Raw genomic sequence first — 23,928 nt, forward strand, 5'->3', positions numbered from 1 at the left:
TTATTTGTACATTTTCTCCAAGAAAACAAAGGGTTAACTTTCAGGTTATTTCTTTCTTTTAAGTTTTAACCAATTAGAGAGTGCTGTATGATAAATAAGGTCACAACAGCTGCAGCAAATTTATGTCTATGAGTACGGTGTTGTAACACTGAAACAGGTCAGACGTTTCTGTATGAGCTCCTGTTAAATTTCCGTCTTCTGTGTGCTTGTAACTTTGTCTATTAAAAGTTTGAAGTTTTATTCATATTAGTATAAGGCTCCATGGACTCTCTTTTTCTGATTGCCTTAAAAAGCATTGGGTCCGGCTGAAAATATGTCTATTCTATAAATGGGGTTCAAGCCCTGTATATATCTACACAGAAATGAGTGACCCAAATAATTTTAACCCTTTTAAATGACCAATTACTTATTCAGAAATGGTAAAATATATGAAGTGGCAAGGTTGGCACCAATTTGTTTGCCATAAAGAGCGTTGGGCCAGGCTAACATGTCTATCCTATGATGGGTTCATGCCTTGTATATATACACACATAAATGAGTGTCCCAAAGGATTTTATCCCTTTTTAAATACCAATTACTTATTCAGAAATGGTAAAATATATGAAGTGGCAAGGTTGGCACCAATTTGTTTGCCATGAAGAGCGTTGGACGCTGATAACATCTGTCCTATGAAGAGGCTCACGCCTTGTATATATCTACACATAAATGAGTGCCGCAAAGGATTTTAACCCTTTTATATCAGTTACTTATTCAAAACAAACAAAATTATGCCATGTTTGCTATCTGTTTATTGCAATATAAGATTATTATTTTTTATAAAATGTAAGTTTGTTTAGGTTTTTGGAAAGTGTATTATTTTATTTAAAATAAAAATAATGCTAGATATTTTGTTTATAAATCTTTATTTTGCAAATTGCAATCAGTTGCAGAATAAGAAGCTTACTGAATAAGAATCCAACTTCAGTCTTGTACATTTTGCAGCTTTCTTGTTTTTAATGTTCATTCACAGTGGTTACCTTAAAAAAAGAAAATCAGCATAAACCACTGTGAATGAACATTAAAAACAAGAAAGCTGCAAAATGTACAAGACTGAAGTTGGATTCTTATTCAGTAAGCTTCTTATTCTGCAACTGTTGAGTTTTCAAAATGTTGAGTTTTCAGAATTAGTCTATAGGTTGTTAGTTACATTAAAGTTGATAAAAAAAAAAACTTTGAGTGGAGGTCACATGTTTCCTGTCTAGAGTGGAGCTCCAGGTCCAGACAGTCTGCAGCCAGACTTCTTTAGAACATCCTGTAGATTTATTTTTTGCAAACAACTCATTTACATACTATAGTGGCCACACACAATATATATATATATATATATATATATATATTATTTTTTATGACATTGTATATATTTATTTATTAACGTGAAGAATTACACTTGCAGTCACCGGTGCCAGCAATGGCGCCCCACGGTGCACCTTCAGCACTCAAACTATACAAAGTAGTCTATCTGCAGAGTGGAGCTCCACTCTAGACAGGAAACATGTGACCTCCACTGCAATTTTTTTTTTTTCAAATAAAACTTTAATGTAGCAAACAACCAATATGCACAATCATTCAGAAAACGTTTTTTTTTTAAATAAACTTTATGCACAATCATTTAGAAAACGTTCTATTATTGTGTTCTATATTAGGCAAAGTATGAGCAAATGTAATGATTATTCTAAGTTATAAATAGATCATCTCAGGAAATCACAGGACTAATTCTTTAGTTTTCATGTATTATCTACTGTTTTAAATTAACAATATTGAACTATTTAAAGCTCCACTCTACACAACAAAAATGTGACATCCACATCCTCCATGGGGAAGTTCTCTTTAAACAAGAAGAAGGTTTGCTGCTTTCTTTTTTTTACCGTATTTAACCCCGTAGAGACCTTTAGCGTTAGCGACCAAGGCTGTTTTTACATTGCTGCGGTGTTTGTGTTTATCTGTAATTTCCCTCTTAATTTTTTTTTACCATAATTAACCCCGTACTGTTGTACCAATTTTTTAGCGTTAGCGACCAAGGTTGTTTTTACATTGCTGCGGTGTTTGTGTTTAGCTGTAATTTTCCTCTTACTCCTTTACTGTACCCACACATATTATATACCGTTTTTCTCGCCATAAGATTGACTTTCTACAGATACCATTATTTTCATCATATCATATAATTTTTACTAAATATTTTTTATAAATTATGATTAAAAATATTAAAAACCACACTTTTTTTTTTACTTTTACCCACAAAATCTGTTACGCATCTACAACCCCCGAGAAAACAACATGGCTAAACAGTTTCTTCATTTTGTCCTGAGTTTTGAAATACCCAATTTTCAATTTTTACGATTTAACCTTTTTCTCCTTCAGTGACCTTTTAACCCCAACCCTAGATCTAACCCTCCCCCTAGATCTACCACTAAGCCTAGATCTAACCCTCCCCCTAGATCTACCACTAAGCCTAGATCTAACCCTAACCCTACATAACTATTTATTTTTAAGATTTTTACTATTTAATTTTTTTTCATCTGTTACAGCTGAGGTCCTTAAGGAGATAAAGGGATAGTAAATTCAAAATTTAACTTGCATGATTCAGATAGAACCTGTCATTTTAAGACACTTATAAATTCACATCTATTTTTAAATGTGCTTTGTTCTCTTGTTATCCCTTGCTGAAAGAGAATAAGCACATATTCAACACTAGTGGGAGCTAGCTGCTGATTTTTGCCTGCACACATTTGTCTTTTGCGATTGGATGACTATGGCTCCGTTCGGGCAGCGCTCCAAGCGAACTGGGACTCGCTTGCAGCGTTTTCCTCACATTTGCAAGTGAGATGCCTGGCGTTTTTTGAGTGCTCTGATGACGTAAGTCCCAGCGCTTCCATCGTGCTGGAAAAGCTGTCACTTTTCAGAGCAAGCTCAGACGCTTGGCAACATGGCAGCCTCCACACACGTTTTGCTGTGGAGGCTGCCTTGTTTGTATAAGCAGCAGAGGAGGGACAGGTGAGGCAGATAAGTCTGACAGCAGCATTTAGTACAGGGAAAATTGGAGATAGGTTAAGTAACATATCTCCAATTTGCCCTGTACTAAATGCTGCTGTCATGCTTATCTGGTGTTATGCTGAGAATTGTTTCCCCAGTGTCTCTGGTTTCCCCTGCCTCTCGGCAAACATCGGAACTCTGAGCCACCTCCAGTCAGCTCCTCTCAGCTCAGCACCCGTACTATTATTAGCTTAATGTGGCAGGATAAGCTACAGGGGCTGAGCTAAGAACAGCTGAATGAAGGTGGGTCAGAGTTCCAATGTTTGCCGAGAGGCAGGGGAAACCATTCTCGAACAACGGTGTTGTGTAAACAGCTTAAATAAAAATAATCCTCCACTAATAAAGAGAGACACAATTTAAACATTTTTACAGTCAGCTACAAGGGAGCTTATTTAAAAACGTTTGTTTTCTCTAAGCTCCCTTGCTTGTGACGTCACCTAGCGCCACGTCATCGCTGGAAGTGAAGCGCCTCCACTAGCTCCTGAGCGCTGCCCGAACGTGGCCTATATGTGTTCATCTTGCTGCCAGTAGTGCAATGTTGTTCCTTCAGCAAAGGATAATAAGAGAATGAAGCAGATTTTATAATGAAAGTAAATTGGAAACTGCATGTTCTTTCTGATTTATAAAAGTCTGTTTTTGACTTGAGTGTCCCTTAAATGATTTTTTATTTATTATGAAAATAACAGTTTTGATTCTGACTATGACTAAGTTTCCCATGTGCTTGACACAGGAGCCAGCAATCATTAAAGATCTACACATTGCTATACAATGGGTTGTCAAGAATGAGGCACTGTTCTGTGGGCGCATAACCATGCCAAGTTATGGGTCAATGAATGAAGATGACCGCCAGAAGGCCATAGATAACGTGATGTAAAGAGAAGAACCAGAAGCAAGGGAGCCATTCCTCTTTGTATTTCAGCACAGAGAAGATATGGAGTTGTTTTTGCAGGCATGTCTTGACCAACAGGGCCTCCAAGTTAATGCCATGTTCAACAAATGACTGATGGACAAGGGGCGGTGGTGTGTTTCTGTTTAAATTATTGATAATAATAAAAAAATAAGATAATTAACACAATTTCTGAGTCATTGCTTTAATAACACACTACCACAAGTATGATGGTACAAGATAATTATAGTTAACAGTATATATATATATATATATATATAGCATTAGCCTATTGTTGCTTCTGCTTTCATAGTATAAGGTTAGGGTTATAAGTTCAAATGGTTTCTGACCTTGATTGAACACGATTCTCCAGAGCTCCGGGGAACAGCAAGAAAGCACACAAGCACAGAGAGTGTTTCTCACTAGTTCCGTTTACTGTAAGTATACACAGCAGTTATATAGCAGTCTCACATCATGAGGCTACAGGAAATGCAGTTAGAGGAGTAACATAAAATGTCCATATATGTCTATCTAAGAAACATGTTAAAGGAAGTTGTGGGTGTTGTTTGCTGTATTACAGACAATCATATGAGTTTCAAAATGCCCTCATGTGTCGGTTACAAGTCACCCACTAACATAATATACCCATCAACACACAGACACATAAAACACACAAAGACATAGAGACACACACACACCCTCACCGAGACATCCAGAGAAAACAGAGACATACACTCTCAGAGAGACACCCACAGAAACTGCACATACATACACACACCCTCACAGAGACAACCAAAGAAAACACACAGACATACTCGCACACCCTCAGAGAGACATCCACAGAAAACGCATACATACATACATACACACACCCACCCTCAAAGAGACATCCACATTTAAAAAAAGTCATACACATCCACCCTCTCAGAGGCATCAAGAGGAAATACACAAAGACATACATACACACACCCTCACAGGGACACAAATAGAAAAAGCACAAAGACATACGCACACACCCTCACAGACATACACAGAAAATGCACAAAGACATATACACCCACTCTCACAGAGAGACCAACAAAAACAACAACAACAAAACAGTGTGTGACATGCATGATAAAAAAATTGCAGAAATTAAGAGATCACTTAAACAATCAGATTTGCAAATGTGCAAACAAAAAATAAACTATGAATTCAAAATTGTAGATTAATGTTATCGGTAGATGGCTAGGGGAAGAAAAGTACTTTTAAAAGGTTAACATATGTTTGTGTTTTGTCCCCCAAACAAGAGCAACACTGCTGTACTCTATATGGTCTTGGTGGCACTAGGTCTCATACCATTAGATCTGGTTAAATGCATGATTTAGGCTCGTTTGTATGTATTTCAAAATTAAGTCAGCTGTAGTGTAAACTGAACAGTGTTAAGTTAACCTGTATCATTTGAAACACTGAGAAATCTTAGTTTGAAAGTATAACTTTTTATGCATATGTAAAAATCATAGATAAAATGCATCCTTGCATCTGTAAAGTCCTTACATAAAGGGGCAGTAAACTGAAATGTAGTTAAAATGTATATATTACTAAAAAAAAATATCTTTCAAAAGGGCAACTACCATTTGTGTATTAAGGAGGAAACCGTTATGCATGGCTTTAAAAATGGAATTTCTACAGCATTGTCAAATAATCATAAATACACTGCTGCAGATTGCTAAAAAAAAAGTTTTTTTATGGACCCCTGTCCCCACCATACTACTACCACACTGAAGTTACAATCCAAAATTCCACAAAGAAATAAAAAAAAAATTACTATGTAAGTCCTACCTCCTCTGCAAATGAAACTGCTCTGCCATCTGACTCAGACACACACTGTCTGGTTAAATGCATGATTTAGGCTCGTTTGTATGTATTTCAAAATTAAGTCAGCTGTAGTGTAAACTGAACAGTGTTAAGTTAACCTGTATCATTTGAAACACTGAGAAATCTTAGTTTGAAAGTATAACTTTTTATGCATATGTAAAAATCATAGATAAAATGCCTCCTTGCATCTGTAAAGTCCTTGCATAAAGGGGTAGTAAACTGAAATGTAGTTGAAATGTATATATTACAAAAAAAAAAATCTTTCAAAAGGGCAACTACCATTTGTGTATTAACGAGGAAACCTTTATACATGGCTTTAAATATAGAATTTCTACAGCATTGTCAAATAATCATAAATACACTGCTGCAGATTGTTTGTTTGAAATGTTTTTTTTATGGACCCCTGGCCCCACCATACTACTACCACACTGAAGTTACAATCCAAAATTGCACAAAGAAATAAAAAAAAATTACTATGTAAGTCCTACCTCCTCTGCAAATGAAAGTGCTCTGCCATCTGACTCAGACACACACTGTACAAACTTAAAGGGCTACTGGACCCACATTTTTTCTTTCATGATTCAGATAGAGCATGCAATTTTAGGCAGCTTTATAATTTATTCTTATTATAATTTTTTATTCGTTCTCTTGCTATCTTTATTTGAAAAGTTAGGAATGAAAGCTTTGGAGCATGACTACTTTTTGTTCAGTACCCTGGATAGAGCTTGCTAATAGGTGCCTGTATTTAGCCATCCAATAAGCAAGGGTAACCCAGGTTCTCAAACTAACATGGGCCGGCTCAAACGCTTTTATTTCTTCTTTTTCAGATAAATATAGGAAGAGAACGAAGAAAATTTGATAATAGAAGTAAATTAAAAAGCTGCTTAAAATTGCATGCTCTATCTGATTCTAGAATGAAAAAAATTGTGTTTAGTATCCTTTTAAGTGCCAAGTCTGTCTCATTACGCATAGTGGTTTAGTGCACACTCAAAAATCCTCTCAAATGCTAATGCTTTACTCATTTTAATAAAATTGACCACACTCAGTAGCACTCTGCTGTAGTACCCTCTGGTGGCTGCCAAAATTGTTTAAAGAAAATAATAGTTGTTCTTGCCTCATGGGGCACCCTGGCCCATTTGGCCCCTGACAGGAGTCACCCCTGTAACCCCCTGATGGCAGCCAGGTGTGATTTATGGAGATGATGTATTTATAACTTACAATAATCATTACTTTTGCTTATACTTTTGCCCTAACAGAACATAAGTTAATGTAAAGAATGTGCTTATTTAACCTAATTAATAACAATCAGCATAAACCACTGTGAATGAACATTAAGAACAGGAAAGCAAAATATTTAGTTTTCTGAATTATTGTGTCTATTTATTGTTACGTTAAAGTCCATTTAAAAAAAAAAAAAAAAATATTGAGTGGAGGTCAAATGTTTCCTATCTTGAGTGGAGCTCCAGTTTGGCACAAGTTTGTTTGCCATATAAAGCGTTGGTTCAGGCTTAGAACATATATCCACACAGAAATGAGTGTCGCAAATAATTTTAAACCTTTTTAAATACAAGTTACTTTTAAAAAAGGTAAAATATATTCAGTGACAAGGTTGGCACAAGTTTGTTTGCCATATAAAGCATTGGGTCAGGCTTAGAACTTAAAGGGACAGTCTAGGCCAAAATAAACTTTCATGATTCAGATAGAGCATGTAATTTTAAACAATTTTCCAATTTACTTTTATCACCAATTTTGCTTTGTTCTCAATTTCTTAGACCTTGAAGCCCACCTCTTTCAGATTGCATTTTAACAGTTTTTCACCACTAGAGAGTGTTAGTTCATGTATTTCATATAGATAACACTGTGCTCGTGCACGAGAAGTTATCTGGGAGCAGGCACTGATTGGCTAGACTGCAAGTCTGTCAAAAGAACTGAAAAAGGGGCAGTTTGCAGAGGCTTAGATACAAGATAATCACAGAGGTTAAAAGTATATTATTATAAATGTGTTAGTTATGCAAAACTGGGGAAATGGGTAATAAAGGGATTATCTATCTTTTAAAACAATAAAAATTATGGTGTAGACTGTCCCTTTAAAAATATGAAGTGGTTCATGCCCTGTATATATGCACACAGAAATGAGTGACTCATCGGATTTCAACCCTTTTTAAATACCAGTTTAAATACCAGTTACTTATTCAGAAAAGGTAAAATATATGAAGTGGCCAGGTTGGCACAAAAAAATTGCTATAATAAGCATTGGGCACGGCTGAAAATATGTATATTCTATGAAGATGTTCATGCCGAGTATATATCATCACAGAAATAAGTGACCAAAAGGATTTTAACACTTAAAATACCAGTTACTTATTCAGAAAAGGTAAAATATATGAAGTGGCAAGGTTGGCACCAGATTGTTTGATATAAAAAGCATTGTGACAGGCTGAAAACATGTATATCCTATAGAGAGGCTTATGCCATGTATATAAGCACACATTAATGAGCGTCCCAAAGGATTTTAAAAGTTTTTAAATACCAATTACTTATTTAGAAAAGGTAAAATATATGAATTGGCAAGGTTGCCTGCAATTTTTTGGCTATAAAAAGCGTTGGGCCAGGTTGATAACATGTCTATTCTATAATGGGGTTCATGCCCTCTATATATCCACACATAAATTAGTGGCCCAAATGATTTTAACCCTTTTTAAATACTTTTAATTTATAAGATAAGATAAAATATATGAAGTGGCAAAGTTGGCCCCAGATTGTTTGCCTTAAAAAGCATTGGGCCATGCTGAAAATATTTGTCTATTCTATAATGAAGTTCATGCCGTGTATTTATCATCACGGAAATGAGTGACCCAAAAGGATTTTAACCCTTTTAAAATAAGTTTATTATTCATAAAAGGTAAAATATATGAAGTAGCAAGGTTGTCACCAATTTGTTTTCCATAAAGAGCGTTGGGCAAGGCTGATAACATATCTGTCCTATGATGGGGTTCATGCCGTGTATATATCCACAAATAAATAAGTGGCTCAAAGGATTTTAACTCTTTTTAAAATAACATTTACTTTTTGAAAACATAACCAAATTTGTTCCACATTTGCTATCTGTTTATTGCAATACTAGTGTTAAAGTCCGTGTAGACAGTCCAAAATGTGTCCAACTTACTAACCACTCCCTTATTTACCCACCTCTCCCTCCGAGAACCTTTGCCTACCATCTGACCCCCCCATCCACTCAGATCTCCTCTCTCTTATCCCCCCTCCCTCCTTCACCCTCCCTGCCACTTTCAACATCTAATTTTCTGCAGCGCAGAGGTACCACCCACTCCCGTCTATATCTATCAACAATCCCTCTATCTCTATCACTACCCATATATCCCTCTATTGCTGTGTCCATCTATCCCTCTATCTCTATTCCTCTATCTCTATCCCTATCTCCTTATACCTATATCCATTTATCTCTACCCATCTATCACTATCCCTCTATCCCTATCTTAACATATTTTTTTTATGCAGCGCAGTGGTCCCGGCCTCTCCAGCCCCTCCAGCAATGGGGCTCCCACCTGCCTCCCTCCTTACCCTCCCACGCCACCGATTGGCACCACCGCTGCACAATACAGAAAGGGACACAGATTGCAGCAATGCCTCAATATTGAGGCATAGTGCATTAAGATTTTCTAAGCAACCGTTGCAGAGAGGGCCAGTGATGGTGCCGTGCGAAGAATAGGAGGGAGGCAGGTGGGTGGCCCATCATTGGAGGGAGGAGGAAGAAGGCGGTAGGGTGTGTGAGAGGGGTAGGAGCGGGTGGGAATGCTTATACTACGGAAAAAGTTGGAAGCTGGAAGGAGGGAGAGGGGGATAATAGATTAGTAAAATAAACTGGGAGAGGGTAGAGTGGTAGGGGAATGAGGGTGGGCAAATACACTACAGATTTTATTTTATATATCTACTGTATATAAAAAAAATAAAAGCAAATAAATATAGTAAAATGGCTACTGGCAGACAGCTGAAAGTACATAACATGTACGCTAAAAGGTAGAAGGAGGGGTTAGAGAGCTGTTTGGGGGGGGGGGTCTGAACAAAGGAGATCCCAGAGAAGCATTTACAACCATTTGTGCTATAATTGCACAAGCTGTTTGTAAATAATTTCAGTGATAAACCCAAAGTTTGTGAAAAAGTAAAAAAAAAGTTTTTATTTGATCGCATTTGGCGGTGAAATGGTAGCATGAAATATAGCAAAATGGGCCTAGATCAATACTTTGGGTTGTCTACTACACTAAAGCGAAAATTAAACGTACAAGCTCCCTACAAGCTAATGAATTAACACCTTCACTGCTGGGCATAATAGAAGTGTGGTGCGCAGCAGCATTTAGCGGCCTTCTAATTACCAAAAAGCAATCCCAAAGCCATAAATGTCTGCTATTTCTGAACAAAGGGGATCCCAGAGAAGCATTTACAACCATTTGTGCCATAATTGCACAAGCTGTTTGTAAATAATTGCAGTGAGAAACCTAAAGTTTGTTAAAAAGTGAACAATTTTTTGGTATTTTATTGCATTTGGCGGTGAAATGAAATATACCAAGATGGGCCTAGATCAATACTTTGGGTTGTCTACTACACTAAATCTAAAATTAACCCTTCAAACTCACTATAAGCTACTGAATTAATTCCGTCAATACTGGGCATAATACAAGTGTGGTGCACAGCAGCATTTACCGGATTTCTAATTACAAAAAAGCAACGCCAAAACAATATATGTCTGCTATTTCTGAACAAAGGGGATCCCAGAGAAGCATTTACAACAATTTGTGCCATAATTACACTAACTGTTTATAAATAATTTCAGTGAGAAAAATAACTTTTGTGAAAAAATAAACATTTTTTTTTTATTTGATCGCATTTGGCGGTGAAATGGTGGCATGAAATATACCAAAATGGGCCTAGATCAATACTTTGGGATGTCTTATAAAATAAAATATATACATGTCAAGGCATATTCAGGGATTCCTGACAGATATCAGTGTTCCAATGTAACTAGCGCTCATTTTGAAAAAAATGGTTTGGAAATAGCAAAGTGCAACTTGTATTTATGGCCCTATAACTTACAAAAAAAGCAAAGAACATGTAAACATTGGGTATTTCTAAACTCAGGACAAAATTTAGAAACTATTTAGCATGGGTGTTTTTTGGTGGTTGTAGATGTGTAACAGATTTTGGGGGTCAAAGTTAGAAATACTGTGTTTTTTTTATTTTTTTCATCATATTTTATAATTGCTTTATAGTAAATAAAAAGATATGATGTAAATAATGGTATCTTTAGAAAGTCCATTTAATGGCGAGAAAAACGGTATAAAATATGTGTGGGTACAGTAAATGAGTAAGAGGAAAATTACAGCTAAACACAAACACCGCAGAAATGCAAAAATAGCCTTGGTCCCAAACGGACAGAAAATGAAAAAGTGCTGTGGTCCTTATGGGGTTAATGAAGAACTGGGTTTAAAAATGTCACTAAGCTTTTTAACAGCAAAACAAACTTTCTAGGGACATTTAAATAGAGCTCTTCAGATTTGGGAGCATATAAACAATAAATGTTGTTTATCAGCGCTGGTGCACATATAAGATACATGTCCCATGTTGATGTATGACAATAATATCAAGCTAATGACAAAGACATTTCACTCTCTCCCTAGCAAGGTAGTTATCACAGAAAAAATGCAAAAGATATTCCTAATGCTGCTCTCTGCATTGTTGTCACCACTCATTGTCACAGTGTAATCTCAGTTTCTGTCCTCTATAGCGTCACCAGTATATAAAACTAAAAACTGCAGGAGAAAAGCTTCAATATTTAATCTAGGATTAGAATTGTCGGCATCTGTTTTCTGTGAGTGCTCAGCCTCTGCATAATTCAACAACTTGCAGAAATGTAAAAATAGCCCTGGTCCTTAAGGGTAAGAAAATGTAACAATGGTCTGGTCACTAAGGGGTTAATGTTCATTCACAGTGGTTACCTTATAAATCACAATCTGCATAAAACACTGTGAATGAACATAAGAGCAAGAAATATACAAAATGTTTCGTTTTCATAATCATTGTCTATAGCTTGTTTATTACATTAAAGTTGATTAAAAAAAAAAAAAAAAGCTTTGAGTGGAGGTCACATGTTTCCTGTCTAGAGTGGAGCTCCACTCTGCAGTTGGACCCTTCTCAAACTATAAGAGCGAATCCGCCATCTTCCTACTGTCTGATGTCACTTCCGCCCCTCCGATTTGTTCTTCCTTAAGTCGACCCCGTGCCTGAAAACCAACCTCTTTTTCAGCCGGCTGGCTAAGATGGCGGACGCCAAGGTGAGGTGCTCTCGTTGTGTTTTGCGGTTTAGACTCACTTACTGGCAGTGTCTGTGCTGTCGGTGTGCTGGAAAGATGTTACCATTAAGGATATACAGTGACCATGTTATCCGGGTTCTGAAATACTTGGAGGATTGAGAGAATGGCAGCGGGCCTATCCACGGCTAATCTCACGCGTGTTGAGCTGCTCAGGAAAGTGTGGTGTGCAGCTCGCTGAAGCCGAGATCATTATGGAACGAATGGAGGACAGCAGTAATAGTGACTATAGGGTTGTTTTATAAAAATGGTGGCAGCCAGAAAGCATATTTCATGTGGCTCCTGCAAGTAGCCGTGATCCGCGAGTTCCTGCCCATCTGACTTCGCGCGGACTTGCAGCCAGCTTCACTGGCGTGACTCAAGGAGTATACTTATTCCGTCCTATAAAACTATATTAGTGGCAATTAGTTATGTTGCTTGACCAGTCATTTTAGAGCACACCGGATGATTGGAACATAGTTTGCATTAACTAAAGAGCTCTGAATAAATGTCGCTGCTTTCTCTGCGTCTATTTGACGTGTCCTATATAATTTACACATTATCTAGTTTTCCTCATTTCTATACAACTTGTCACCACGTTTAGCGTCAATGTCTCTCTGCAAAACTTGAGATTAATTTTATGGTTTTTGCAGCACTGTCTGCCTTGAATCGTACTGTTTAGTGTTAGGTAGGTACCCAATCTTGGATCAATGCTAGTGCATAGAGTACTAATGTTTAAAACATGACATCTGTAAGTTACCGTACAGAACGTGTATAGTCAGGATTTTACTCTTCACTTTGAAGTGTTTCTAAAGTTGAATGACTTAAAGTGCCCACGTTTTTAAGAGTATTTTAAAATACTGGGCTTAAGTCATTAAACTTTACAATTACTTTTTTTTTTTTTTTTTTTTTTTTTTTTTTTACTTACCCTTTTGTTACTGTAAACTTAATTCCAATCCTCCCTCCTGCATCTTCAGTATCTGGCTTCCTCCAATCGTTGTGTGCCCTCTTTGGCGTCTAGCTCGTGAGGTACAACGATTGGAGGAAACCAGACTTCATCTATGTGATAAATACTGGGAGATGAAGACTGGGGATCAACGGTAAGTATTTTTTTAAAAAAAGCGTAATTGTAAAAGCTTAAAGTGAAGGTAAATTTTGACAAATTAGTGCCCAGTTTTTAATCCTATTAAAAAGGGCACTTAATTCATCAAATTGTAATTTCAAGCATTTCCTTCCAAAACTTACCTTTTGAATCCTGAGAGCCGCTGCAGTGCTTCCTCCGCCCATCGCAAGTCCCCTTCGTGGGTCCAAAATGATTAATCAGGCCATGATCTCCCCCCCCCACTGGGGACCGCCGTGATTGGAGGAATCTGGATTGTAAGCAGAGGCTTACAATGGCAGGGGGAATCGACGGAGCAGCGTTCAGGATTAAAACGTAAGTTTTTGAAGAAAATGCTTGAAATGTCAATTTTCATGAATTCAAGTGCCTTTGTTTTTAATAGGATTAAAAACCGGGCAGTTCGTCAAAATTGACCTTCATTTTAAAGTGCCCATGTTGAGAGTATTTTTAAATATTGGACTTAAAATCATTTAACTTTAGTCACTTAACATTTAACTTTGTTATATTGGACGTTCAATATTGCATATTCGATGCATACAAAAATGTATGTAAACTGTCCCATTTTAAAGATGCACATATACATAATCCAAACTATTACAAAATCCAAAATTTTTCTGGTCCCAAGAACTGTTGGATAACGTTTACTACTTCTGCATACTTTTTAGGTTATAGATCTTAAATAGACAGTAAGCAAGTTTTATGGAAAATATTTACATGTGCAATTTTTTTAATTACAATTTTTTCCCCCCATTGTTTTGCAGCATAAGAAGTTGATGGCAGACATTGCCAAAGGGGGTCTTCCCTCTCTTTTCAAGAAACCTGGTGGATTCAAGACCGCAAGACAGGTATAGTATGCTTAACGTTTTATTCATGTTAGTGGTATTAGAGCAAACGGCTAACTGCTAGTTAGCAAGCAAGGTTAAAATGTAAGGAACTATAAAACGTAAGGGTTTTGTTTTTGCAACATTAGTACACCTGGAATGTTCCTTATTATACCAGTAGCAATATATTTAAATAATTCAGTATGTCAGTGATGATTTTTTTTTAAAGATTTGAGTTTAATTGCTGTGAAACTATTTACATGCACTACCATCTGAGACATGCTGTGTAGAAAATCAAGAAGGGACACTTCACTTGTCACTTGTGTCACCCACATCTACTTTTTATAGGTCCTGGTAATTGATGGAAGAGGGCATCTTCTTGGACGTCTTTCTGCAATTGTTGCAAAGCAGGTTTTGCTTGGTATGTACCCTACTGTTTTTACCCATGTGATAGCTAGAGCTTTACCAAATGGCTACAATCTGGTCAATGATGATGCTCAAAGTTTCTAGTTCGAGTTTAACGACCATGAGACTAGTTCACATGCACTACCATCTGAGACCATACATTTTATACAGACAGCCTGATTTTATCAAGTGCTTGATTGTTACAAATTTTGTGTGATAAACAGCATTTTTTTTTTCCCCCTCCCATTTAGGTCGCAAAGTAGTAGTTGTAAGATGTGAAGGCATCAACATTTCCGGAAACTTCTACCGTAACAAATGTGAGTTCAGAATCTCTGTAGCTTAACGCATCTGCATCTTGCAGATTTGGATTTCAGAATTCACTTCAGCTTTATATCTGACTAAAGTGAAATGCTTTAACTGACTTTATATATTTTTCACTAGTGTCCTTCAGTGTCTGAAGATCTAAACTTGCTTGTGTTTACCTTTTTTAAATGTAAGCATTAACCCCTTCACACCTCCTAGGACTTTCCATGTTGGGCTTATTAGGTGTCCTGCAGGCGCGCTCCCCCTTTTGATGAACACAAGATCGGACTGGGGGCATGCCTAGCATGTAGGCAGACCCCATGTTCAGATCCTGGCCTTTAAATCGTGTGACTTTATTTTTGCAGCAATTGTTTAAATCTTATCAGATGGGGTTAAAAAAAATTATGTACACATGATTTGGTAGGGGGAAGTCTTATTGTGAAGACTGATTTTATTGGCATACATTTATCCCCATTTTATGTGTAATCTGTCTTGATTATAATGGTTACCAAAGATTTTGGAACATCTCACATCTACTTGTTGGTCAATAAATGTCTAAGCTAAATTTTGTTCAAGTTCTTTTTTTACCCAATTTCTTTGTATTGGGATGTTTGAATCCAATTGCAAAATGTTTTTACAAATTGTGCTTAAAGGTACAGTCAAGTATAAATTAAACTTTCATTATTCAGATAGGACTTTTAATTGACTTTCCAATTTACTTTTATCATCAAATTTGCTTTTTTCTTAGTATTCTTAGTTTAAACTAAACATAGGTAGGCTCATATGCTAATTTCTAAGCCTTTGAGGGCTGCCTCTTATCACATGCTTTTTAAATCTCTTTTCAACACACAGAAAGTACACGTGGGCTATATAGATAACACTGTTCAGGCACATAGTTATTTAAGATCTAGCACAATACAATGCTAAAATTAAGACAATAGATAGTAAACAGTCAGTCGTGATCAGGGGGCTGGAAGAAGGTTCCTAGATACAAGGTAATCACAGAGGTAAAAAGTACATTAATATAACTGTTGGTTGTGCAAAACTGGGGAATGAGTAATAAAGGGATTATCTATATTTTAAAACAATAACAATTCTATGGTTGACTGTCCCTTTAATGTGATTTGTGATTGTTGAATTTATCTCAATTGGCAACCAATTAGAGGGACATTAAACACATTGTATACTACAGGATTATGAACCTTCTTACCTGAATAATTTTGAATGAAACCTGCTGCTTTATTTTGGCAAATTATTTGTAAAACGCTAGGATTTACTTTTTAAGGGAAGAGGTGGGGTAGCCTGCCCTTTCCTTTTTTCAACTTGTGGATTGCAATACCAATAATCCAACTTTTTATAGAAAAGATTTAAGACAACATTAGAGGGAGTCCACACCAAAAATTGTTTTTGTTTAGAAAGATAGCTAACACTTTTACTACCCATTACCCACATTTGCACAACCAACATTGTTATATAATATACTAATTTTATCACTTATTTTATTTGTCTGTAAACCAAAGCCCCCATACTTGGAGAACAGAATTTCTTCTGGTTTACATTGTAGTCTAGGCTATTGACTGGCATTGCTGCATCAAAAACGGATACCAAAAGAATGAAACAAATTGGATAATAGAAGTAAATTGAAAAGTTGTTTAACATTGTATTCACTATCTCATGAAAGAAGTTTTGGTTTTCATGTCCCTTAAAGTGAATGGCAATTTTGATGCTTAAGTGCCCGGTTTTTAAAAATTAAAAACAGGGGAACTTTAATTAATCAATTTACATTTCACTCCTGTTGTGGAAAAATAAAACTTTTTAATCTTCACAGCAGCTCCAGCTTCCTCCACCCGTCGCAGCACCTCTTCCTGGGTCTAAAATGAGGAATCCGGCTTCCTCCAATCACAGCGTTGAATCAGACAGATTCGCCCGGGGGGGCAGCCGTGATTGGAAGATGACCTATCCATTTCTGATGTCAGAAATGGCTTGCAACAACCGGAAGAAGCTGGAGCTGCTGTTTTTTTACAACAGGAGTGAAATGTAAATTTTGATAAATTAAAGTGCCCCTGTTTAATCTAATTTTTAAAAACCGGGCACTCTAGTATCAAAATTTACATTCACTTTAAAGGGACAGTCTAGTCCAAAATAAACTTTCATGATTCAAATAAGGCATGCATTTTTAAACAACTTTCCAATTTACTTTTATCACTTGTGCTTTGTTTTATTATTCTTAGTTGAAAGCTAAACCTAGGAGGTTCATATGCACATTTCTTAGGCTGCTTCTTGACAGTTTATCACCATTAGAGGGTTAGTTCATGTGTTTCATATCATGCGTGTGGAGTTCCTAGGAGTCAGCACTGATTGGCTAAAATGTAGGTCAAAAGAAATGAAATAAGAGGTCAGACTGCAGAGGCTTAAATAAAAGGTAATTAGAGGTAAAGTATATGAATATATCAGTTGGTCATGCAAAACTAGGGAATGGGTAATAAAGGTATCTATCTTTTTAAAACAATAAAAAAAATCTGGTCAAGACTGTCCCTTTAGCACAAATTCAAGTGAGAGCCTAACTTTCTGCAACCATTGTGTTAAAGGGACGGTTAACACTATAATTTTTGTTTAAAAAGGTAGCTAATCCCTCTATTACCCATAACCAACAGTGTTTTAATACTTTATACCTCTTACCTTGTATCTATGGGTCTGCAAACTGCCCCCTTATTTCAGTTCTTTTGACAGACTGGCATTTTTAGCCAATGTTATGTATATGAAACATGAACTAACGCCCTCTAGTGGTGAAAAACTGTCAAAATGCTTTCAGATAAGAGGTGGCCAGTTTACTCCAATGTTCTTCCCTTTAATTTGTTCCCAATGATCCCCTTTACCTGCTGGATTGTATTAAATTGTTTACAAGTAGGCTTTTTACACTTATATTGGCTTTTTAAATAGTTGATTTAGCCTGTGGTATCCCCACCTATTCTGAAAGCTTGTGGCCGCAGGTCCAAGCTATAGATAAGCTTTGTAAACACAGCCAGCAGAAGAAATTACACTCCCAGTGGGGTATAGCAGAGATAAAGTAGTAAAATGACGATTTTACATTGTTCTCTCCAAGTACTGGTGGTTGTTTTATGGACAGATATAAGATAAAGAAGCAGGTATATGTGCACAATGTGATACAGTAATAAGATCTGATTATACCTACAAGCTCAACCCATTTTATTAGCTTGTGGCTTCAAAACACAAAAGCAGAGCTTTAATATACACAACCCTTAAAAAGCTAATTTTCATAAATTTTTTTACGCTGCAGTTGGTATAAAAAGAAATTGTAAACACATTAAGGGAAAAACTATTTTACAGTAAACTATCCCTTTTAAGGTCTAAAATTGGCTTATGAACCTCGTAGATTTAGCTTTCAACTAAGAATATCTGGTAAAAGTAAAATGGAAAGTTGTTTAAAATTACATGCCTTATTTAAATCATGAGGTTTTTTTAATTGACTGTCTCTTTACTTGACTGTCCCGTTAACTGTAGTTGTAACCTTGAACTTTTTTTTTTTTTTTTTTACTCCCAGTGAAGTACCTTGCTTTCTTGCGAAAACGTATGAACACCAATCCATCCAGGGGCCCTTACCATTTCAGAGCACCCAGTCGCATCTTTTGGAGAACTGTAAGGGGTAAGTTCATACCTAAACAGGAATTTGTGAGACTCAACTATGATGAATCTTATCCCGAACCTGAGTTTTTGATGACACAATCTCTTACGGATCTGACTTCTGAGTTGGGAAAAGTCAAACATTAATGTAGTTTATACTTAATGCTAGAATGTACATCCAATGACGAGATCTGAACAATCTTTTTTTTGATTCCCCTTTACTTAAGGCATGCTGCCACACAAAACTAAGCGCGGGCAAGCCGCTTTGGAGAGGCTTAAGGTTTTTGATGGCATTCCTCCTCCTTATGACAAGGTAAAGTTCATGTCTGAGACTTCACATTAAAGGGACAGTCAACAATCAAAATACTTACTGTATTCTTAGTTGCCCAGGATTAGTCCATACATCAATACCCAGAACAGTAGTCCACATGGAAATATCAATTTTATTCAAAAAAGTTAACTGCTGTTTTGAAGAAAAACATGGCTCCATAACTCATAGCTACATCACTGAGCCTGATTTTTAGCCGCAAATCTCCGGAGTGTTGGCCACGAGGACTCTTGCCCTTTCACGCTTAACTGCGCATGCGCTGTTTGTTAATATCGTCACTCTCTACCTTATGCATGGAACCGTGCATAACAAGGTAGAGTGACAATATTAAGCTGCACAATTTAGCGTGAACGTGCAAGTGTCGTCGTGGCCGAAACTCCAGAGATTTGCAGTTAAAATCAGGCTCAAAGTGACGTAGATATAGGACTTATGGAGCCATGTGTTTTTTTTTTGTTTTGTTTTTTTTTCCTTCAAAACTGCAGTTAACTTTTTTGAATAAAATGGATATTCCATGTGGACTACTGAGTTTATGTATGGACTAATCGTGGGGCAAGTAAGACAGTATTTTGAGTGACTGTCCCTTTAAGGAACTGTAACTTATAGCTTAAGGCTTAGCTTTTTTTTTTTTTTTTTCCAACAGAGAAAGCGTATGGTAGTTCCTGCTGCTTTGAAGATTGTGCGCCTGAAGCCAACACGTAAGGTATGGGTATATTTATTTCAGAATGTAAGTCTGAACAGTGATGAGTCTATCCCGAACCTGATCTGTGATGACAGGCAAAATACGGATCTGACTACTGAGTTCTATTTAGCTGTATTCCGCAATTAAAACAGCCTTATGATTGTATGTATTGCATATTTTCAAACATGCACCTTTTTTAAATTGCCTTAAATCAGTGGCAGCTACTGGGCAACGGCATGAAAATTTTCGTAATGCACTTAAAGGGACAGTCGACGCCAGAATTGTTTTAAAAGATGATCCCTTAATTACCCATTCCCCAGTTTTGCACAACCAACAGTTATAATACACAGTTTACCTCTGATTACCTTGTATCTAAGCCTCTCCAGACTACCCCCTTCAGTTTTTGACAGACTTTAATTTAAGCCAATCAGTGCTCACTCCTCTAACTTCACATGCATGAGCTCAATGTTCTCTATATGACACATGAACTAACTCTCTAGTAGTGAAAAACTGTCAAAATGCATTTAGATTAGAGGCGGACTTCAAGGTCTAAGAAATTAGCATATGAACCGCCTTGGTTTAGCTTTCAACTAAGAATACCAAGAGAACAAAGCAAAATTGGTTATAAAAGTAAATTGGAAAGTTGTGTAAAATTACATGCCCTATTTGAACCTTGAAGTTTTTTGGACTTGACTGTCCCTTTAAGCCATGCCTAGAGTTTTTCAGAAAAGCATTTATTGCTGCATGTAGATGAGAAGTTTAAATGGTTTTTACATGATTAAAAGCAATGACAGCTTGTATGAAGTTGCAGATACCATGAAAAGAATCTGTATTGTAGGCATGTATGGCTGGAGTCTGGCATTCAGCTGTTTGGCGCTGGATTTATTAAGGAGCAAAGTGCAGCACAAATCTGGATTTGCAGAATGCAGCTTTTGGTTTAGCTAATGAATGATGTTTGCCTAGTATATCTCTAAGCCCCCTATGGTTTTATACCAAAAAAATTAAATTTCTTCTCTAGTTTGCTTACCTGGGCCGTCTTGCACATGAAGTTGGCTGGAAATACCAAGCAATAACCGCTACCCTGGAGGAGAAGAGGAAGGCAAAGTCCAAGATCCATTATGAGAAAAAGAAAATCGCAATGGTGAGTAGCTACAAGTTTAATGCTTAGATGTCTGGGTTCAACAACTTACGCACATTAGTTATGCCTCATTTTAAATGCATTTTCTATTTGTCTTAGATGACTCCTAATGTAGAGGTTCAGTTTGCACAATACTTCTGAGAAATTGCCTTAATGTCAGGTGTTTGTAGCAGTTTCTTCTGCTCTGGCATTGTAATAGGCCACATTTTTAATGGTTTCCCTTGTATTTGTCACCTGGGATTTCAGCAGAGAAAGTAAACAGGTGTATACCACCATAAAAACAGAATTGAAATTAACTCTTAATAGGTTGCACTAAACAAATGATGCTGTACACAAATGCAGAGATTCCTTAATTGACAACTTCTGTGGTCGGTCTGTTTTACAATTAATTTTTTAAAACCGTTTTATAATCGGACCATGTGTTGTCGGGTTTGTGTATGCACCAACTTATAATTCATTAAAGTATTGTGAGCTATCAAAAGTGCATGTCATTTCGTCAACAGGGGTGCTGCAATAGGGTTAAACTAAGTAGTGCTCGGGAGCGAATCTTGTAGGCACTTCAAAAATGCACTGTATTTGTGTTAAACAGCTTGAGGGTCCATTATTAGTGATAAGACATGCTCTAATTAGGAAGTTCATGTTTAACTAGTAATGCTACGATATAACACCCACAATTGCATTGGTGTGCAAGAACAGTTTAGGAGTTGCTGTGCAGCTAGAGCTGCTGACCATTTCAGCGACTTTTCTCTTGGCAATAATCTGCAGCTCCAGGGTGCTAATTTTAATACTATTGGAGCAACCCTGGTGATAAAATTACATGCACAAAGTAGAGCATGAGATTTTAATGGACTTTTGATACTGAATGATACTGGTGTGGGTACATATTAGACAATTGATACATGGGGGTTGATTTATCAAAGGCTCTGCCAGCCTTTCGACCCCTTACGACTGCAGGTTTTCACAAGAGAACCTGCAGTCCATATTTAACAAGCAGCGGTCATAAGACCGCTGCTTTCCTAACCTAAATTTCAATCTCCCTGGTCTTGTCCAACTGGGGAGATTGATGGCTCCTGCCCGCGTTATTGGTTGTGTGCGGGCAGGTGGTGGAATTGCATGCGAGCGCAAAATTAGTGCTAGTGTGCAATGCTGAATTCCGCCAGCAGAGTTCAGCCTGCCAGAGGTTAGCTACGGCAGACGGGTGCTTATATGCGCCCCCTGTCCATCGCAGCTTATAGGACAGAGTAAAAAAAAAAACATTGTCTGATTATAGAACAGAGTAAAAAAAAAAAAAAAAAATCCCTGAAAAGTATACAGTATAAGATAAAGTTGCTCTGCAATGAAGAATGATTCAAATAATTTTTTTTTTATGGCTATTTAGCTAATGATGTGGATGAGAAACTGTTAAACTGAAAACCTTTCTTTGCAGAAACTGAAGAGGCAAGCAGAAAAGAACGTTGAGAGCAAAATCTCCAAATACACAGATGTCCTGAAACAATATGGAATTCTTGTCTGATATTCCAAAAAGTCCTTTGAAATAAACTTCGGAAAAAATCTTTGGTTTTTATGGGTTTTATTTATATCTAAAGATTAATTTTACAAATATTGCAGTATTGTGTGCAGCCCGGATCCAGTTTTTCCTAGGATAAGTTTGTTCCACCCTTGAGGCTAAAGGCATGTCTACAAAATGGGTATCCAGTACATCCTTGTTTTAGCAGGTGAAATTGCTTAAGATGATGGATACCTTCATGTCCCTAAATGTGTTGAGGATGCAGAGAGGATTCACAATAGGATATCTCAATGTTTATACAAAATCCCATAGCCTTCTAGCTCAGTGCAAGACAAATGTCAGGTCATCACTTGCAACTAAATATTGTGGCCTGGTGCCCAACAAATTGCTCTCTAATGCAGCTGCACTCGTGTCTGAGCATTCATTGCTGCAGCTCTACTCCTCCTCCCCTCACTTTGAAACACACAGCAAATAAACTAGTATGCAGTTTGCTTTTGAATAGCCGTGGTCATGCAGTGTTGCTAAATGTATTTGTTCTAAATGGGGTTCGATAGACCGAGCTGTCAACGCATTGCTGTCCCAACATCAGTCTGAACTGAGCAGGTTTGAATCAGTTACCCTAGACAGTATCTGGATGCCACCCACTGCCTTATTTTTTTTATTTTGTGGAAACCATGGGTGGTGGGGCAACATGTAATCTTGCTCCTTTTTTTCCAGCTATAAGCACCTAATTGACTCAGTTTATACCAATGAGCTAACAATTTTAATGAAATACAGCAAGCAACTCTCCTGTTGTATGCTCCCCAAAAATTCTTAACTCCTAGCCGCAATACTGTACTTTAACCTAAAGTATGTTAAGGTGGTAAGCACGTGTCGGTGGAACTGCATGTTTGAAAGCCGGTTGGTTTGGACTCAAGTTGCTGTAAACTTGTGTGCTTTCATTGGAGGGGCTCTACTCATTGGAGGGGTCTACTCCATAATTTGTTTAAAAAGATGCATAATACCTTATTACCCATTCCCCAGTTTTGCATATTGTATTATAATATACATTTTAACTCTTACCTTGTATCTAAGCCTTTGCAGACTGCCCTTTTAGTTCTTTTGACAGGCATGCATTTTAGGCAATCAGTGCAGACTCCTAGGTAATGCCACGTGCATGAGCACAATGTTATATCTATATGGCACACATGAACCAATGCTATTTAACTGAGAAAAAAATAAAAATTCCCTGATAAGGCAGGCTTCAAGGGCATTGGTACTGGCATATGAGCCTACCTAGGTTTAGCTTTCAATGCATACAGAACTAAATTTGATAAAAGTAAAATGCCCTATCTTATCATAAAATCTTAAAGGGACAGTCTACACCAGAATTTTAATGGTTTTAAAAGATAAACCCTTTATTACCAATTCCCCAGTTTTGCATAACCAACAGTTATAATATACTTTTAACCTCTGTGATTATCTTGTATCTAAGCCTCTGCAAACTGCCCCTTTATTTCAGTTTTGACAGACTTGCAGTTTAGCCAATCAGTGCCTGCTCCCAGGTAACTTCACGAGCACAGTGTTATCTATATGAAATACGTGAACTAACACCCTCTAGTGGTGAAAAACTGTTAAAATGCATTCTGAAAAAGGTGGCCTTCATGGTCTAAAATTAGCATATGAACCTCCTAGGTTAAGCTTTCAACTAAGAATACCAAGAGAACAAAGCAAAATTGATGAAAGTAAATTGGGAAATTGTTTAAAATGACATGCTCTATCTGAATCAGGAAAGTTTATTTTGGCCTAGACTGTCCCTTTAATTTTGAATACTT

At 36.9% G+C, this 23,928-nt stretch overlaps 1 protein-coding gene, 1 long non-coding RNA gene and 4 other non-coding genes across 6 annotated transcripts; all 6 read left to right on the plus strand.

Moving 5' to 3' along the window:
* Positions 1 to 1,647: 1,647 nt before the first annotated feature.
* On the plus strand, positions 1,648 to 4,144 carry LOC128643518 (uncharacterized). Its single transcript, XR_008399832.1, has 2 exons — positions 1,648 to 1,881; positions 3,800 to 4,144. It is a non-coding gene; the product is annotated as an uncharacterized LOC128643518 (long non-coding RNA).
* A 7,938-nt stretch (positions 4,145 to 12,082) lies between these two features.
* Positions 12,083 to 23,175, plus strand: RPL13A (ribosomal protein L13a). Its single transcript, XM_053707332.1, has 9 exons — positions 12,083 to 12,156; positions 14,053 to 14,136; positions 14,461 to 14,533; positions 14,769 to 14,834; positions 18,383 to 18,484; positions 18,690 to 18,775; positions 19,431 to 19,490; positions 20,488 to 20,610; positions 22,034 to 23,175. The coding sequence occupies exons 1-9, from the start codon at positions 12,142 to 12,144 to the stop codon at positions 22,118 to 22,120; spliced, it is 696 nt and encodes a 231-aa protein (XP_053563307.1). The 5' UTR covers positions 12,083 to 12,141; the 3' UTR covers positions 22,121 to 23,175.
* Positions 14,315 to 14,394, plus strand: LOC128646409 (small nucleolar RNA Z195/SNORD33/SNORD32 family). The gene has a single exon (XR_008400333.1). It is a non-coding gene; the product is annotated as a small nucleolar RNA Z195/SNORD33/SNORD32 family (small nucleolar RNA).
* Positions 14,593 to 14,675, plus strand: LOC128646408 (small nucleolar RNA Z195/SNORD33/SNORD32 family). Its single transcript, XR_008400332.1, has one exon. It is a non-coding gene; the product is annotated as a small nucleolar RNA Z195/SNORD33/SNORD32 family (small nucleolar RNA).
* Positions 18,519 to 18,590, plus strand: LOC128646417 (small nucleolar RNA SNORD50). The gene has a single exon (XR_008400339.1). It is a non-coding gene; the product is annotated as a small nucleolar RNA SNORD50 (small nucleolar RNA).
* On the plus strand, positions 19,523 to 19,591 carry LOC128646418 (small nucleolar RNA SNORD50). The gene has a single exon (XR_008400340.1). It is a non-coding gene; the product is annotated as a small nucleolar RNA SNORD50 (small nucleolar RNA).
* Positions 23,176 to 23,928: the final 753 nt, after the last annotated feature.

This window comes from Bombina bombina, chromosome 1, assembly GCF_027579735.1.
Source record: "Bombina bombina isolate aBomBom1 chromosome 1, aBomBom1.pri, whole genome shotgun sequence".
Classification (NCBI taxonomy): Eukaryota; Metazoa; Chordata; class Amphibia; order Anura; family Bombinatoridae; genus Bombina; species Bombina bombina.